A 19,547-nucleotide genomic window follows, 5' to 3' on the forward strand; every position below is an offset into this window, starting at 1 on the left:
CCTTTCAACTAATCTGCGGCTGCATGTCTTGGACACTTGGGTGAAGAGGGGGCAGAGCTCTCCACTGACCACTACCTGGTGGTTAGTTGGCTCCGATGCTGGGGGAGGAAGCCGGTCAGACCGGGCAGGCCCAAACATACTGTGAGGGTTTGCTGGGAACGTCTGGCAGAGTCCCCTGTGAGACGGAGCTTTAACTCCCACCTCCGGGAGAACTCGTCCCGAGGGAGGCGGGGGACATTGAGTCTGAATGGACCATGTTCCGCCCCTCTATTGTTGAGGCGGCTAGTCGGAGCTGTGGCCGCAAGGTTGTCGGTGCATGTCGCGGCGGCAACCCTCAAACCCGCTGGTGGACAACAGCAGTGAGGGAAGCCGTCAAGCTGAAGAAGGAGTCCTACCGGGCTTTTTTGGCCTGTGGGACTCCGGAAGCAGCTGATGTGTACCGGCAGTCAAAGCGGCAGGCGGCTCGGCTGGTCGCCGAGGCAAAAACTCGGGCGTGGGAAGAGTTCGGAGAGGCAATGGAGAAAGACTTCCGTACGGCTTCGAAGCGATTCTGGTCCACTATCCTGCGTCTCAGGAGGGGGAAGCAGTGCAGTACCAAAACTGTTTATAGTGCGGGTGGTGTGTTGCTGACCTCGACTCGGGATGTCGTACTTCGGTGGGCGGTATACTTCGAAGACCTCCTTAATCCCACCAACACGTCTTCCATTGTAGAAGCAGAGCCTGAGGACTCTGGGTCGGGTTCTCCCATCTATGGTGCTAAGGTTGCCGAGGTTGTTAAAAAGCTCCTCGGTGGCAAGGCCCCGGGGGTGGATGAGATTCACCCTGAGTACCTTAAGGCTCTGGATGTTGTGGGGCTGTGTTGGTTAACGCGGCTCTGCAGCATTGCGTGGACATCGGGGGCAGTTCCCCTGGATTGGCAGACTGGGATGGTGGTCCCCCTATTTAAAAAGGGGGACCGGATGGTGTGTTCCAAATACAGAGAAATCACACTCTTAAGCCGCCCTGGTAAGGTCTATTCGGGGGTTCTGGAAAGGAGGGTCCGTCGCATAGTCGAATCTCGGATTCAGGAAGAGCAGTGTGGTTTTCGTCCTGGCCGTGGAACACTGGATCAGCTCTACACCCTCAGCAGGATCATGGAGGGTGCATGGGAGTTTGCCCAACCAGTCTAGGATTGCGTCTCTGCTATTTGCAGATGACGTGGTCCTATTGGCTTCATCAGGGCGTGATCTACAGCTCTCACTGGAGCGGTTCGCAGCCGAGTGCGAAGCGGCCGGGATTAAAATCAGTGCCTCCAAATCCGAAACCATGGTCTTGAACCGGAAAAGGGTAGAGTGCCTCCTCCGGGTTGGGGAGGATGTACTGCCCCTAGTGGAGGAGTTCGAGTATCTTGGGATCTTGTTCATGAATGAGGGGAAGATGAAGCGGGAGATCAACAGGCGGATTGGTGCGGCGTCTGCTGTGAAGCGGGCGCTGTACAGACCGTTGTGGTAAAGAGAGAGCTGAGCCAAAAGGCGAAGCTCTCGATTTACCGGTCGATCTACGTTCCTACCCTCATCTACGGTCACGAGCTTTGGGTCGTGACTGAAAGAACGAGATCCCGGATACAAGCGGCCGAAATTAGTTTTCTCCATAGTGTGTCTGGGCTCTCCCTTAGAGATAGGGTGAGGAGCTCAGTCATCCGGGGAGGACTCAGAGTAGAGCCGCTGCTCCTCCACGTCGAGAGGAGCCAGTTGAGGTGGCTCAGGCATCTGGTCAGGATACCTCCTGGACGCCTCCCTGGTGAGGTGTTCCGGGCACGTCCCACCGGGAGGAGGCCCAGGGGAAGACACGCTGGAGGGACTATATCTCCTGGCTGGAAGAAAATGGACGGACGGACAGGCTGCAGGTGTAAGTAAATAGTTTCTAGTTGGGCTATTTGTATTTCTCCTATAAGCTCATTTAAAATCTGCTGTCTAAAACCCCTTTTACATTGGCTGCGCTCGTCCCGGAGTAGGTACCAGATCTGCTCGGGGGCCTGCGCTTCCCGATGACGTCACAATATGGCAACTCCAGTCAAACAAGTCATTATTTAGTTAATTTACGGTATTTTCCAGTAACTTAATCGAGGCATGAAAACTTTTAGCATCATTTTGGAATGCTTGTGTGGTAGTCTGACAATTTAATCGGTAGTTTTGCAGGATCAAAGTTACATATTTCATTGCTCCAATTTTTTTAAAAAGTTGTGAAGGGAAACTAAACCATAACATCTTTTAATTTTTAATAAATGTCTGCAGCCATTTTAATTTTATCACAACATTCATCACTTCAAAATCAATTACATTTGTTCCTCTTTTTTCTACTGATTTTACTATGTCATTTTTTCTGATCACATGTTTTTTATTCCAGATGAAATTGTGATGAATTTGATAAAAAAAATGTATCGTAGTATTTGGTATATTTAAGATATATGCTGGATATATTAATTTTGCCATCCCTTTAATTTTTGCTAACAATATTCTTCCAAAAATTTAAATGTTCCTTTGGAGCCAACTATCAAATATTTGTTGATTTTTTTTGTAAAATGGGTTGAATATTTGTTCTGTAATTTTCAGTGCGGTCCTTGTTAATCATTAAACCTAAATATTTTACCAAATTTTTATCAATTAAAGTGGGTTGATTATTTTGAATTGGTAAGATTTCACATTTTTCCATGTTCATCTTTAAGCCTGAAGCTTTTGATAAAAAGGAAACCGCTAAATTAACAAAATAAAATGTATTTGTTACAAATGCAGACCGAAATTCTGAGGCCGAGTGCTCACGAGGATAGCCGGTGGTTAGCAGCTGGAACAGAACACAGGTTGCATAACAGAGAACCTGACAAAGAGTGTTTCTAAAGTTGTTAACTATAGGGGAGGAGATGGAAGGATGGAAGGTGAGGCAAATTACACAGGTCAGAGGGAAAAGGTTATTAGACAGAAGGAGAGAGAGGGGAATGAACTGGCAGGGGCAGGAGGAGAACAGAATCTAACAGGGGAAAATGATAAATGACCAGATAAGGAAGAATAAACATTGGAGTGAATTTTGTTTCATTACTGTAGCAAGCAAAGAACATGTTTTGTAAATGGAAATTTAAAAAAAATACAAACCAGAATTTAAACGTTAAAAAACCTTCTTAATAAGAAAAAAGGTTTTGAGAGTAATTTTGCTGTTTTCTCACATTTTTTTTATAATTACTGTTTTTAATTTTAGTTTTTCAATATTTTTTTTACAGATTTTATATTTTCAAATTTCTTTTTTCAGATTGAGTTTTAAAAATCGCAATATTTTCAAATTGTATGCGCTTCACTTCTGGGGGCAGGTTTTGAAATTCCCTTTGAAATGAGGACCAAAGACACATTTCTATTGGTCTGCATGGACGTTAGCAACAACATTTTTATTGGTCAATGTGTGTGTCAAAAGCGAGATGTGCACAACTCTGGGAGGAAAATAGAGGAACGTTGGAATGTAAATTAAGGATCACGGTGCTAACAGGCAGACTTTGAAGCACATTTCCACAGATCAGTGCATCTTTTTCTCTGCTTTTATGCACAAAGTCAGGAAAGTGAGAAGCACTTGGTGCCAGAATCAAAAGCCAGCGAGGAGATGGAATCATGCATGCACAATTCTGGATGAACATTTTGCCTAAATAATTTTGGTTACTTATGGTTATTCAAGTACAACACAGAAAATAGTTTTTCACTACTTTTATCTTGTCTAGAGTGTATTTGTGTATATATTTTTGCAGCTATTTCCTGTTTTGTGAAATATTTAGCATTGCTAAAAATTCCTCTGTACTATTTTCTTTGTACATCTCTCCTCTTTTTATTAGCAATTATTCAATATTTTTCCTATTCTTGATTGATCCTCAATAAATGGTTAAAGGTGCAGCGTTAGAGCTGCACCTTTAACCAATTTGGCAGTGGAAAACTTTCCCCCTATGATGATAAGGTTTATCTGAACTACATATTAATAATTGAATGGTTGTTAAAGAAGTTTATACTCATCTCCTACATGTTTAAGTGCTGGCTTGGCTAATCATCTTTCTCAGTTTCCACCATATACCCTTCTTCAGACTCTGGCTCCATCCAAATCCTCTTATTGAGTAGGGACTTTTCAGCCGAAGTAGAAGTGCATCAGCGGTCCCAATGATAACTGCTGTCGCAATTATGCAGTCAGTAAGGAAGGAGGTAAGAAAAGGGGCATGTATGCTTCTTCTCACAACTAATTTAGTATAGGAACCTTGCAACTTCCTTACTGCCGGTCTTACTACTTCTTTACTACAGGGAATCCACAATATAAAGTGTGCACTTTGTAGTTAATTTTTGGAAGGCTGTAGGCCCGGATTTGACTAGAATCAGCCATTTCCAAGTTCCTTTCCCCCCCCACAATAATGTTCTTTCTGTTGACCCTGTGAAAGGTCAAAGAACAAAAGCTGGGAACTCTAATTAGAGGTATTTGGAAGGAGCCACTCTTAGGCTTACTAAAAGTCTTCCTCACTACTCACCAAATTTCTTTTTTACGTCAGGAGCCTTAGATGCTTTGTGAATATATTTTACTACTTTATGGAGGTAAAATTCTAAAAAAGATCTTTTTTTTTCATAAAACTTTTTTACTTTATTAAACAAACGTGTTTTTTAATCTCCTGGCTTTCTCCAGGACTGTGTTGTTTTAACCGTACAAACTTGCTGAATAAAACTTGACATCTAGTCTTTACAGATATTGTTTGTGTTTCATAAATTAGTATTGATTATTATCTGTAGATTTGGCGCCTGTCATTTGTCAGTATTTTGTTCATTATGATTTAACTAGTTTATTCTTATTCCATACATGGGTTTCTTTAGTTTGGGTATTATGTTTAGATTTTGTGCCCTCATTATATCCTGATTTACTCCAACTGCTCTCCATGCATTGATTCTCTCTCTCCTAGCTGTATGTAAGCAGTTCAGATTTATAACATTCTCACAACAGCTCTGTCGGGGCCCTGCTGTGGGGCGCCCGCCACTGGGCCTCAGGTCTCTGGGCCCAAGGTTGGATCTGCTCCGGCGTAGCTGTCTTCCGACGGAGCCCCGGGGGGTTTCGGCACTCTGTGGGTGTTGGTGGGGGGTTCCTGGTGGGGCTCCTCTCTGCTCTTCCCTGCGTTGGGGGAGGCAGCTTTCACTGTGTTGGTCCCTCTTGGGCACCTTTGCACTGGGTGTCCCTTCGGGCATCTTGGGTTGTTCACCTCATTTCAGAATTTAGTAGTGGCATTAATTATTAATAAAACATTGTTTGAATTTAAAACACTGAGCATATATGAAAAAATGTAACAAAGTTCATGTAGGATATCTAATATGCAATGAAATTGCCTATTGGTGATAAAAATGTATCAGATAACATAAAATTCTTTCCATTAACAGTTGATAGGTCACTGAGCCTTATGGTTTGTGTATAGTTGTTTTTTTTTTTCCTTTTGGGACTGTGAGATGCGTATTTTGTTTACTTGAGGAGAAATGTGTTTTTCTGGAGGAGTCAGCTCTCTGTTGTTCTCCTCATTGTCTTTGCTTGTTTTTGTTACTTATACTCCTCCTGCCCTTTGTGATTTTTTTTGCACCATCTATTGTTTTGGATCCCATCTGTAAATGTAACTTATATTCATTAAAATGACACCAGAAATTTACTCTGCATTTGGGTCCTCACCTTCACACCTTGACAACGAACAGTCAAAGCAAACAATCCTGTTCCATAGAGTCATCTTTTATATCTCAAGTATCAGTTAAAATTGTTGCTGTTATTGTGTCATAATTGGAGTGGCAGCAACAATTCGCAGATCCGTTGTTTTGTTGCCGTGCCAGAGTGAGCAGCTTTGAACACACTCTGACTGCTTTGACTATTTTAATAAATCTGAGGTTTTATTCCCAGTGAAGACTTGTGTTGTTTTACTTTCTAGCTTAGAATTCATACATAGATAAACATGAACAGAAATGATTGAGCTTTATTGGTATGCTAGAACAGAATGAAAAGCCAGCATGGTGGTTAGCAGTGTGGTTGATCTGAAGACGGGACAAATGAGTCCATGCTTGCATTTGTTCTCAGTCCATCAGCACAGCCGAAGGGAGCCAGATCTTTCCCTAATGGCAAATTCCCTGGTTACAAAAAAAAACATTTAAAAACAAAGATGACTGGTTGTATGGTTGTTGTTTATACATAGATAATAATTACAGAGGAACTAAAATTAAAAGTAATAGTTTGAAATGCAAGACGTATTAATCACATGAAGGCAGCAAAAGATTTTTCTAGGAAAAGATAAAAACTCACTGCATTCCACTGAATCCGGTTGCAACCTGAAAATAATAAAAAAAACATGAGAATCTCAACACATTTTGATTTCAATGAGTATCCAAGGGTGACAAGCTCCAGCCTTGAAGAGCCAGTGTTCTGCATGTTGTAGATGTTTATCTGCTCCAACACTGATGAGTGAAATCTGTTATCAAGTTCTGCATGGACCACGGAGCATTCTTTCAGTTCTGGTGAGCTGAACCAGGGCAATATTAAATATATGGAGGTCACTGGACTTCAGGGCTGGTGTCATCCATCAGTTAAACTTCTGTACTACAGATCCTGTCAGCTGAGTGGTAGAGGAGGTTGCTAATCATTGAAATAACAACAGGGGGACTAAAGGCAACAATCAGATGACCCTAAAAACAGGAATTGTTTTATAAGTTACTTTTCAGTGGGTTTGCAGTTGACCAAGGTCAGTGCCACTATTGGTAGCATGAGGCAATACCTGGACCGTACAGAGGTTGCATAGGGAGTCCAACTCCACCAGGACGGTATATCAATGCCTGCCATTGCCAGAAGGTTTGCTGTGTCTTCCAGCACAGCCTCAGAAGCCTAAAGAAGATTTCAGGAGACATGCAGCCACTCTAGGAAACCTGGACAGGACTGGACAGGGCGAGTACTGCCAGACTTCTGCACAGTGACATCGAGCAGGCAATTAGTGTGAATGACTCTGACCAAACCATTCGTAATGTACTTCAAGAGGGTGGCCTCAGGACTTGATGTCTTCTAGAAGGCCCTTTGCTCACTGCCTGGCACCGTGGAGCTCAACTGGCATTGTTCAGAAAACACTGGTACTGGCAGGTTCAGCTCTGGTGACATCTGTTCTGTTCCAAGGTTTACTCTGAGCTCATGGGACAGATGTGAAAGGGTCTGGAGAAGCTGCGATGAGCGTTATGCTGCCTGCAAAACAGTTAACCATGATAGGTTTTGTGGTGGGTTAGTGTTGCTCTGGGGAGGCTTATCCAAAAAGTGACGCCCTCAGACGACCAGCACTCCTCTGGGACTCCCAAGGAGAGGGGGGTCTCCTTCTTCAGCAGCCATGTGACTAAAGACCCAAAAGCCACATGCTCCTCAGCACAGCCATTCTGTGGAACTCACCTCCCTGGACCTTCCTTAGTGTCGAGACAAAGGAGAAGGCCTGAACAATGAGGCCCTGGCCGCGCCTGACCGGCGCACATTAACACCTGGGAGGAACTTCTCGTCGCCCGGAGAACATGTCTGGGCAAATCAATTAAGTATGCTGTCTTAACCTCATAATCAGATGCAGGAGAAGGGATCCTGCATGCCAAAAACAGCTTTGTTGTATTTCTCCTCAGCCTTTACAGGGAAGCGATCCCCAGCTGGAGCTGAAAAGCCGACACATTTGGGCCTGCTTTCAAATGTGAGGAGAACCTGCTTAAATCGGGCTGCATCCAAGCCGGAGAACCTGTCAGAGACCAGGCCTTTTAATCGAAATATTTTATTAATTCAGATAAACAGCATGTAACAGCATTACATAGTGATCTTCATTTTATTTCTATTATTAAATTCTTGAACTCGAAAACTGATAATTTTTGTATCCAAGATGGCGGCAGGTCACCCATGTGCTGTGTTGCTCTGAGAAGCATGTGTTGTTTTAAATAAGTTTAATTATGGATTTTAGACAAAGTTTAATTTTAGCTGTTTAGTCTAAACCTTTGTAGACTCTTTCTTTGAGTCTTGGCACGGAACAATACTATTGCTAGCCTTCTAGCCGCCTCACCAGCCCGGGTCTGGCCCTGCTCTGCCTGGCTGGTAACTACTCCTCCATCCTGGGCCTGCACTGCCTGCACTGCTCACCATCCTGGGCCTGCATTGCCTGCACTACCTGGCTGCTCCTCCACCCTGGGCCTGCACTACCTGCACTGCCTGCTCTGTTTGGCTGGTAGCTACTTTTCCATTCTGGGCCTGCACTGCCTGCACTGCTTGGCTGCTTGGCTGCTTTACCATCCTGGGCCTGCATTGCCTGCACTACCTGGCTGCTCCTCCACCCTGGGCCTGCACTACCTGCACTGCCTGCTCTGTTTGGCTGGTAGCTACTTTTCCATTCTGGGCCTGCACTGCCTGCACTGCCTGGCTGCTCCTCCACCCTGGGCCTGCACTGCCTGGCTGCTTCTCCATCCTGGGCCTGAATTGCCTGCTCTGCCTGGCTGCTAGCTGCTCCTCCATCCTGGGCCTGCACTGCTTGGCTACTAACTGCTTCTCCAATCCTGCACTTGATCTGCTAGCAAACTGCATTTTTCACCATACTAAACACGCTGCTTTTAACTGGTATGACTTATCATTTAAACATGCATTTTTCACGTGTATTATTGTGCTTTTTGCTCATTTGCTGTTTTCACAACAATCACAAAAATGTTGGACAGAAACTGAATGCTCATACCTCTGAATAAATTCAGGTTGATGCGACATATGATCATAACAAATCAACTGCTCCAATGTACAGAATACCAGTTTCAAAATGTAAAAATATGTTTGTCTCAAAACGTTTGGTCATAAATCAACTTCTTAGTCTTTCAATGTTGCATGATTATTTTTCACTGAATGAAACCTCTATTATTTATGTTACTTTTGATTGAAGTCTCGTCCAAAAATGTTAAATCTTATACTTTCGGAAAACAAAGGCGATTAATTCTTATGCTGCTTTTAATGTCTGGAAACATAAAGCCAAACCCTGGCCCAGTCCTTATCTGGCCTTAAAATTATTCATCTCAATGTCCGAAGTCTATTGCTTAAAATTGATCAAGTACGGATTTGGGTAAAATCAACAAAAGCTGATATAGTGGTTATCTCAGAAACATGGCTAACAAAATCTATATCTGACAATGATGTTCACATAAATGGCTTTCAAATGTATCGTGTTGATAGACCATCTAAAGGTGGTGGGGTTGCCATCTATATAAACTCATCCTTCAATGTAAAATTACTTCAGGCTGAATCTTTCTGTAAACAATTTGAACTGTTAGCACTTAACATTGAAATTTCTAAAGGCTTGCATGTAAATGTTGTAGGATGCTATAGGCCACCTTCAGCCACCCAAAATGCACTTCAATCACTAAAGGATCTCCTGCTTAAGCTTGATTCAATTGAGACTATACTAATTGGAGATCTGAACTGGGATTGGCTTAGTCCAACTTCAGAAGATTTTAAATCCCTGTGTGATCATTTCAACCTAACACAATTAATTGAGTCCCCCACCCGCCCAAACAACAAGTATCCCTCAAAGTCCACACTGATAGATTTGATATTAACAAATGCCCCACAAAAATATTCCTCCACTGGGTTTTTTTTGCAATGATCTCAGTGACCACTGTCTTGTAGCCACTGCTAGAAACACCAAAATGGACAAGAAGAAATGGACAAGAAGAAACCATGTAACCATGTATGATAAAAAGAGATTTAAAACATCTCAATGAACAAGCCTTCTACCATGACCTATGTAAGTGCCAATGGGAGAGAATTGACCTAATTCCTGATGTTGAAACAGCTTGGTCATTTTTTTACGAGTGTTTTATAGCTGTTGTTAATAAGCATGCCCCCTTTAAAAAATAAGAATTAAAGGAAGAGATAACCCTTGGTTCACACCAGAACTGGCTAATGCTTTACATGAGAGAAATTTAGCATGGACAAAGGCAAGGAAAACCCATCTTAAACGCGACTGGGATATTTTCAGAAAATTGAGAAATAAAAGTACCTCTCAAATAAAAAATTCAAAGTCCGAATTCTACTTATCAGCCACAACTGAAAGTCTCAATGATCCTAAAAAGTTTTGGAAAACAATTAAAACTTTGACTGTTGAAAATAACTCACAGACTTTGCCAAATTTTATTGTTCATAACTCAACAAATATTTATGAAAAAGTCGAAATGTTAAATTGTTTTAATCAACACTTTATATCCTCCAAACCCTCTAACATGTCAACTACGCCTGTAACAACACCTGAACCAGACTCTGATGTGTCAAAATTCAGTTTTCAGCCTTTTACAGTGTGTTAAGTCTATAATGCATTGAAATCATTAGATGCTCGAAAATCTCAAGGACCTGACCTGACTTTTTAAAAATATCAGCAGACTACATAACTCAACGCTTGACTTACATTTTTAACTTAAGTCTGAATATTACGCAAATTCCCAAAATTTGGAAGTCTGCTTTTGTCCCCCCACTATTCAAAGGTGGCGATCCAGCAATTTTAAATAGCTATCGGCCTATATCAAAGCTCTGCATCCTATCAAAGGTTTTAGAATCTTTAATCAATGAACAGTTGAAAGAATATCTGTACTCTAATAATCTGTTGTGTAAATTTCAGTCAGGTTTTAGAAAAGGTCATAGTACTGTCACAGCGACTTTGAAAGTGATGAATGATATCTTGGCAGCTCTTGACAATAAACAACATTGTGCTGCACTTTTCATTGATTTATCAAAAGCGCTCGACACTGTCAACCACAATTTACTTAAAGAGAGATTGACCAAAATTGGACTCTCTAAACAAGCCGTTGGATGGTTCAGTAATTATCTGACTGATCGATCCCAATGTGTCAAATCAGATAAAATTTGTTCTAATTCAGTGTCACTAACTAAAGGAGTGCCCCAAGGCTCCGTTTTGGGGCCTCTACTATTTACTATCTATGTGAACAATGTTGGTCAGGATCTTATAGACACTAACTACCATTTTTATGCTGATGACATGGTTTTTTACAGTTTTGGAAAAAACCCTAGTGCGTGTGTCTTTACGTTACAAATTGCTTTTAATTTGGTTCAGTACAGGCTTTTAAAATTAGATCTTTTTTTAAATTCAAATAAAAGTAAAATGATGCTATTTTCAAGAAAAAAGACAAAATTGCAAAATAGCTATCCTCTTTTCACTTTGCATGGGTCAGAGATAGAAAGGGTTCAATCTTTTAAATATTTAAGAATTTTAATTGATGAAAATCTAAATTTTAAACCTCATGTTGAACAATTGATTAAAAAACTCAGACTGAAAATTGGCTTCTTCTTCAGGAATAGGCTTTGTTTCTCTTTTAAGTCGAAGAAGAGACTGGTAGCTGCAACGTTTTTACCCATTCTGGACTATGGTGACCTAATCTATATTAATGCCCCAGATCAAGTTTTAAAAATGTTAGACTCAATTTACCATGCTTCCCTACGATTTATCACAGATTGTAAGCCTCACACACACCACTGTGAACTTTATATACGTGTGGGCTGGCCAGCATTAGAGACTCGTAGACTCACTCACTGGTATATGATCATTTATAAGGGTATTCTGCGTCTGCTCCCCTCATACCTCTGTGAGTACATTCAACCAAGAGCGGCTGGACTGTTTTCTCTACGTTCTCAAGAGTCTCTGCTTCTGTCTGTACCTAGTATCCACACTGAAGCTGGAAAGACAGCTTTTCAGTACTCTGCCCCCACAGCATGGAACAATCTTCAGAAAGACTGGAAGTTGAAGGATTTGATTCCGATCGGACATTTTAAACGATTGCTCAAAAGTTTGGAAATGAGATCTATGGTTTGTAACTGTTTTATGAAATTGTAATTTAGATAGATGTTATTGTAAACTGTAATGTAATTTGTAATGTAATCTTTTGCCGCTATCTTGGCCAGGACTCCCTTGAAAAAGAGATTGTTAATCTCAATGGGACTTTTCCTGGTTAAATAAAGGAATAATAATAAAAAAGTTGTCACTCCTTTATTCTATGTGTGTGCAGGTTTTGCTGTTAAAAGATGGTTAGTGCTCGAATTCATCCCTTTCAACCATTGTCTTGATATCAGCTTAAGAGCTGATTATCACCAGACAATACTCAACAGACAGAGGGTTATTTAATAAACATTAAATAACTTTAAACAGTGCATAATTGCACAAAAAGCTGATCATTAGTTCAAGGTAAATAATGGCAACCAGGGAGAAAAAGTAAAGAAACTGTGAAAAGGTGTCCCAGAGAGCACAACACATTTCATTGCATCAAAGTCCCGACAAGCAGCATTCACTCCTGGAGAAGCGTAGAGCCACAGGGAGAGTCGTCTGCATTGTCCATGGCTTTGCAGCAATCCCTCAGGAAGCGACAGTGGAGAGGAAAACTCCCCTTTAGCAGGAAAGAAAACCTCCAGCAGAACCAGGCTCAGTGTGAACGGTCATCTCCCTCAACCGACTGGGGTACAGAAGACAGAGCAGAGACACAACAAGAGAGACAAACAAGCACAGAAGCACACATCGATCTAGTAATCTGTTCTACATTAGATGGTGATGAACCATTCATTTGATTCAGGTATTTTGTAGAAGGGATGCATCTAAAAGTTGCAGGATGGTAGCTCCTAAGGACTGAGTTTTCATAGAGCACACTATACATGTCAAAGATTATTCAGCATGGGTTTGGTACAATATAATATCTGTTCACATTGCACAGGCAATAATCCTTATATGCATGCGGCATGGTTATGTACACCAATTTAAAGGTTCAAATATGTAAGAACTTGTCAAAGTGTCTGAGAGGTACTATTTCACTTCCACGTCAATTTGCTTGCTGGGTAACTTGGGTGATAGCACTTTGGGGGGAAAAAATCCGTTTGCATGACTTTCACTGCCTTATGTATCTCTAAGAAAACTGTTGTCTGGCATTGGAAAACAAAAATAATTCTCAGTATCAATCAGTATTGGGCTTTTTTTGGATCATGTTAGTGTTGAGAAAGCATCTGCCTCCACATCAAATCAATCTCTCTGGGCTCCTATGATCAGCTCCATCACCTAGCGGGAGTGGGGGCTGTTGGATGTGTCCTGTGAGGCATGGTGGCTATCATTAGCTTTAGCTGTCACTTTATACGTCTCATATTAAATAATACTGTGTATATTTCAGTGATGGTATAAAGGCGTTTGTTGTTTGTATCTGTAATATTTATCTGTAATATTTGTAATAAATAATATGTTCTCTGCTGTTGGAGATGAGGATGCTACTGCTGGAAAATGCTACAGTACAAAAACTGCTTTTTCATCTTAATTTAACAAATTTATTTGTTTAAATTAGTTAACCACTCAGATAAAGTAATTGTTGGCAATTCATGCTAAATAGTTAAGAAAATAAGCAAATGCAATGATATTTTACCGCAGACCGTGAAAATTGTTTACAACGACCTTCTGGCCTAACTGGTCCATTTAATATTAATATATAAACATATGGTGCTTAAACTGATACTTACAGTTGGATGCAATAACTTTCCCATCGATGCACCTGACCACAGAATAATTTTTCGTGAAAAACCTCCCTGTGCATTCCAGCTCCTTTGCCTCCCCATTGTTGAAGTACACATCGGCAGTAACTGTAAATTTAGGATGCACTCCAGATTTCAGAACACAGTAGTCCTCTGAAAAAAAGAGAAAAAACTAAAATTTTCCTACTTGTCTTTTTTATGCATCACTTTTAGAGTTATCCTCCTTTTACCTTTACATGTGGGGACTGCAGACCACGAGCCACCACTGTGACACACCACTGTACCAGAGCCAACTAGCTTGTAATACATTTGACACTCGTACGTCAAAGACCGTTCGCTCTGTCGCACCATAACGCCGTTTAGAACATCAGGGAACTCTCCACAGTTATCAACTGAAAAGGAGGAAAAACATTTCATAAATCATATCAAGCTTTCACAGTAATTTCACTGTTTTTTATTTTAACACATCAGCTCATATTTTCTTTTCTCAAGTGTCACAAACAAATCAACAAATCCCTCTCTGATAAAGAAGCTTTGTTATTGACTCAGCTTTGTAAGTGTCCAACAACTCCCAAGGAAATGTATAACTTGCTTACATAGTTAATTTGATTAGGTGTACACAGGTACTGCTAACAGAAATGGAGAAATAAATGTACTTATTTACTGGATACGACAGGAGGTTCAGGATGCTTTGGTCCGGGGCTGGTAGATAATGCTGGAAAAGACACAGAGCAGAGGTAGGTTTTTATTGTTTACTTACCCAAATTTTAACATACTTTTTTTCTGTGCTAAAGTTGCATTGACGGCCGCCGCTAGCTGTATTAATCCAATTGATGAATTCAACTGGAAGAATGTCCAACTAAATTTCCAAACAGCTAAGAAGCCTGGAATATCAAAGATAAATACCAGTGCCGTAGCACGAATGACATCCTGTCAACAAATCCAGTAGTTTACCCCACTTATGAGAGACTGAGCAGAACGAGGAGATGCAGCAGATGAGACGAATCATTACAGTCGGCAGCCTTATCTAACAATGGTCTTAATATGATCTTTGCCCCCATAAAACTGTGAAAGTGTAGATGGCTAAGATACTGTTGCCTTGCTTCTATTTTTTATTTAAACTTATTTAACAATGGTTTAAAAATCTGATTGAGAATAAACGGTGTCTTTTACTAGGGTGTCCTGGCCAAGACGGAAGCACAAAATAAAACAGAATTCTCAGACAGACATGTTTTTTCTCAATTCCAATCTTTCTTGGATGAAAATGACATTCTTGAAACCTTTCAGTCCGGTTTCAAAGCTCATCATAGTACTGAATCAGCATTATTAAGAGTTGTTAATGATATCTTGTTGGCATGTGATTCTGGTACCTTGTCTTGGTTCTGCTTGACTTAACTGCTGCCTTTGACACTGGTGACCAGAGTACCTTAATATCACGTCTACATCATTTAGTAGGCATTCACCACACTGCTCTGGGCTGGTTTAGATCCTACCTGACCGATGGATATTTCTCTGTCAGCATCTAAAACACTGAATCATCTTGCGCTCCTTTATCATGTGGGGTCCCACAGGCCTCAATTTTAGGACCTCTACTCTTTATACTTATAGCCTTTAGGCTCCAACCTCAGGAGATATAGAATTTCTTTACATTTCTATGCTGACGATTGTCTGCTCTATCTGCCTCTGAAGCACTTGCCCTGAACTTTTGAGATTTTAACAGTAAGAGAACTGAAGTAATAAGCTGTTTGAACCTTAACAGCTGTAATGAAACAAAAAATACTAATAAAAAATAAACACTTTTCATACAACTAGGATTGTGGAGTGCACAACAACTTGTTTTCCAACCAACAGATGGTCTCATCTGAGATGTGGATCCCTGCAGCTCCTCCGGACTTGTTGCTCGTTTTAGCTGTCAGTTAATGGATGGCCATGTCCTGGGAGAATTGCAATCATGCCATACTCAGATTGAACACATCTCTGATATCTTCCAAGCTCTGTGTGTTGTTTTATAACCCAGCCCTGCTTTAAGGGCCTCCCCAACCTTCACCCAAACGTGTCTCCTGTGTTCCTTGCTCTCTATGATAATGTTTATTCACTAATGTTCTCTATCAAACCCCTAAGGCCTTAAAACAATTACATTTGTATTGAGATTAAATTACACACAAGTGGGAACAGGGTAAATAGTTGTTCTGTCCACTTGAACTGTGGTTCTCTGCAGCTCCCCCAGAGAAACCTTGGCCCTCGTAGCTACATCTCTAACTGAGGCTGTCCTTGCCCAGCCAGTCCATTTATGTTGAGAGCCATGTCATAGTAGGTGTGGAGTCGTGCAAAACTCTTTCCATTTTCAATGAGGTGAAATCTGTTGGAATTTGGTTTTACTAGATTTTATCTTGTCTTACAAGAATAATAAGACTAATAACGTTTAAAATGTTGCATCATTTTCCATCCACCTCAGTTCTGCATTTCTTAGTGTTAGTATATCCCAATAAACTGCAATCTGTGTTTTATGAAGGAGAAAATGTAACAAAGTTTGGATAATGAGTACTCTTGGCGGGCTCTGTATTTCTCTGAATACTGTCCACTTACTACACGTCGGGCTGTCAGTCCAAAGTCCGGCTCTACAAAAGACAGATTTCTTGGTGGCTCCTTCCTCTGTTGTAAATCCATGTTTACACTGATACTCCACTTCTGAATCTAGAGCAAACACCTCCTGGTAATCCTGATTAATAATGATGGCACTGGGGATTTTAGGGGGCTCGCTGCAGGTATGAAGACTTCCTGTGAATAAGGAAATGAAGCAGAAAGGCTTTTGCTTTGAGTAAAACGAAATAAAAAGCTTTTTTAGATTCACAAATAGTGTCCTTTCAAAGAAGTAGGAGATTTTTCCTCAAGGACATTTTAGTTTTACAAAGTAGTTCTAATCACACTTCTGTTCAACACACAGTCTGGAACTATGAGGCATACAAGTACTAAATGAAACTCTTTCAGTGAATAAATGAAACACTCACCAATACAAATTGGCACACCAAACCATTTACCATCTAGACATGTGCTGGTTCCCCACCAGCCTCTTCCTGCTGGTCTATATCCATCATCACAGGCATAACTGATCTTAGTTCCATGAGGATATGATTCCTGCACTGGTAGAAAATAACCTGCATCCAGGCTGGGAGCGCTGCAAGGCTGTGCACTTTGAGCTGATGTTCCACAACAGACAGAAGTCAGACACAGTTTCAGATGCATTTCCTTTCAGACATTTATTACACTTACCATGCAGCACTCCAGGAACCCAAAGCAGAAGAGCGAATCTGACAAATCTCGCCTCCATGTTGTCAGGAATAAAATCACCCAGAGAAAGTAGAAAGAAAGGTTAGGGGCCATGTTCGGTTAATGATTACTGAACATTTTCTCTAAAAAAATATGTGAAGAAATAGTAAAGGTTATGTTGAAACGTCGCAATCACTGTTGCAAACAAATCTGATCAAAAAAATCTATGAGACTGTTTACTGTCCTTAGTTAAAGCTGATTTCCCGGACTGCTGTGGTCAGAGGTCAGCATTAAACAAATACCAGACACTGTTTTGTAGATGAACTGCCTTAAAAAACATGAAACTACAAACTGACACCAATTTTCTTAGTAACCGGTCATCTGGTAATTCCCTTTTAGAAAGGCCTATAGCAGTCAGAAAGGGATATTGGCACTATCACCGTAAATTAAGAAGGTGTCTGGTTAAACTGTAGGTGTGCAGACTGTGGGAAGTTGCTCTCTATGTGCCAGAGTGGGTTCGCTTCTGCTACCTACTATCTCCTGTTGTGGAGGGATTCTCACTGAAATATTACTCACTGCTCATTGACATGGAGTTAGACTTCAGGAGTAAACAGACTTGGAACTCAATCTACACTTCAGCACTTTATGAAATGAACTGGGGGTCTTAGAGACTTAGAGACTGACTCTTTTCTCACTTGAAAAACAGACTTTACTTGGAATGCTAAACCGAGGCTGCTAACAAGATGAAACAGCAAATTCTTCATCTTGTGAAAGAATAAGATCTTTACGTCCCAGTTCCACCGGCTTGGCTTTGTCGCGCACCACTTGGATCCGCCTGCTTGAGAGTATCAAGAGCAGTTTCTTTCAGGGACAGTCTGGGTTTCAAGAGCAGGGTGAAACCGAGTGGACTCGAGAGGAGATTTGACTGAACTGGTGGTTCCTAGAGTCTCTAAAAGTAGAATGGGAGGCAGATCCTTTAGCTTTCAGGCTCCTCTCCTGTGGAACCAACTCCCAGTTTTGGTCCGTGAGGCAGCCACCCTGTCTACTTTTAAGACTAATCTTAAAACTTTCCTTTTTGACAAAGCTTATAGTTAGAGTAGCTTAGCTTACCCTGAGCTATCTCTATAGTTATGCTGGTATAAACTTAGGCTACTGGAGGACATCAGGGTCTAATTTTCTCACTCTACTGATTTCTACTGTTCTCCAGTCTACTGTTCTCCAGTTTTGCATTGCATTGCATTGAAATGACTGTTGTCATTTCAGCTTTTAACTTTTTGCTCTCTCTCTCTTTTTTCTTCATAGTAGGTACACCTGGTCTGGCGTTCTGTTAACTGTGACATCATCCAGGGAAGACAGATCACCTGCTATTACCATCTAATGTAGAACAGATTACTGGATCATTGTGTGCTTCTGTACTTTTTGTCTCTCTTGTTGTGTCTCTGCTCTGTCTTCTGTAACCTCCAGTCTGTCGAGGTAGATGACCGTTCATACTGAGCCTGGTTCTGCCGGAGGTTTTTCCTCCCGTTAATGGGGAGTTTTTCTTCCCACTGTCGCTTCATGCTTGCTCAGTATGAGGGATTGCTGCAAAGCCATGTACAATGCAGACGACTCTCCCTGTAGCTCTACGCTTCTTCAGGCGTGAATGCTGCTTGTCGGGACTTTGATGCAATCAACTGGTTCCCTTATATAGAAAATGTTTGACCAATCTATAATCTGATTGATTTTGACTTTGTAAAATGCCTCGAGATGACATGTTTCATGAATTGGCGCTATATAAATAAAATTGAATTGAATTGAATCTAGTTGCAGTACTTTATCGAGAACCAGAGCAGAGACAAAAGTAATCACACCCCTGGCTAGGCCGCAGCCTGCCCTCTTGTTTGCTCTCCAACCCTGGTGTCCCCCCCTTCTCTCTTCTCCCATCTCACACTCTGCTATATCGGTCAACTAGATCAGATGTAAAAAAAACCATCTCAAACCCCAACATTTAGTCTCACACAGAAAGTACGCAAGCGTTGACCTTGATTTAACCAGGGTAGAGTGAAACCGTCTTCTTCCTGAGTACAGCTGCTTACATGCTTTGAAGAAGGTCAGAGGTGATTTTAATTCCTCAAGTTTTAATAATTCCATTAATACTCCCTCTATGTTTTTCGACTTCCCATCGATTAACTCGGTTTGAGTGCGGCTCGCGCCTCCAGCAAATCGATGCTTTGAGCCATGGACCGCGGAACGGGTAGGGCCAGTAGGGCCGCGGCCCTACCTACTTTTGATGATCAAACATGTAAAATAATATATATATAAATAAAATTAAAATATTCAATAGCTATTTTTTTTTAAATGCACAGTAGTCTATGGCAGCAGCATCATTCTCCAATGAGAAAGCGATAAATCATCCCATCTAAAAATGTATTGGCCGATTGTGTCATGTGATGTAAACAAACGTTTTCCCACCTCTGCGCTGCTTATGACCGCTACTTCGTTAGCTTCGTTAGCTTAGTTAACTGTGTCCACTGCAAGTGCTGAGAGGTGTTTCTCGTCCCTCCGTCGTATCAAGACCTATCTGAGATCAACAATGACCCAGAAAAGACTAAATAGCTTGATGTGCGCCCACACACAGGGATCTTTTGACCACAGTGGATGCTTTGAGGATAGCCAGGGACTTCATCCAGCATAATGACAGACGGAGACATTTTTTCGGGAATATTTAGTGCAGGGGTGAGTTT

At 41.3% G+C, this 19,547-nt stretch overlaps 1 protein-coding gene across 1 annotated transcript; it reads right to left on the reverse strand.

Annotated features, from left to right (window-relative positions):
* Positions 1–4,977: 4,977 nt before the first annotated feature.
* On the reverse strand, positions 4,978–17,087 carry LOC105925202 (complement factor H). Its single transcript, XM_036137758.1, has 8 exons — positions 16,828–17,087; positions 16,566–16,754; positions 16,144–16,335; positions 14,222–14,272; positions 13,788–13,949; positions 13,546–13,710; positions 6,313–6,338; positions 4,978–5,151 (listed from the first exon to the last, which is right to left on the reverse strand). Exons 1-8 carry the CDS (start codon positions 16,883–16,885, stop codon positions 4,978–4,980), a joined length of 1,017 nt encoding a protein of 338 aa, XP_035993651.1. The 5' UTR covers positions 16,886–17,087.
* Positions 17,088–19,547: the final 2,460 nt, after the last annotated feature.

This window comes from Fundulus heteroclitus, chromosome 6 (genome assembly GCF_011125445.2).
Source record: "Fundulus heteroclitus isolate FHET01 chromosome 6, MU-UCD_Fhet_4.1, whole genome shotgun sequence".
NCBI lineage: Eukaryota > Metazoa > Chordata > Actinopteri > Cyprinodontiformes > Fundulidae > Fundulus > Fundulus heteroclitus.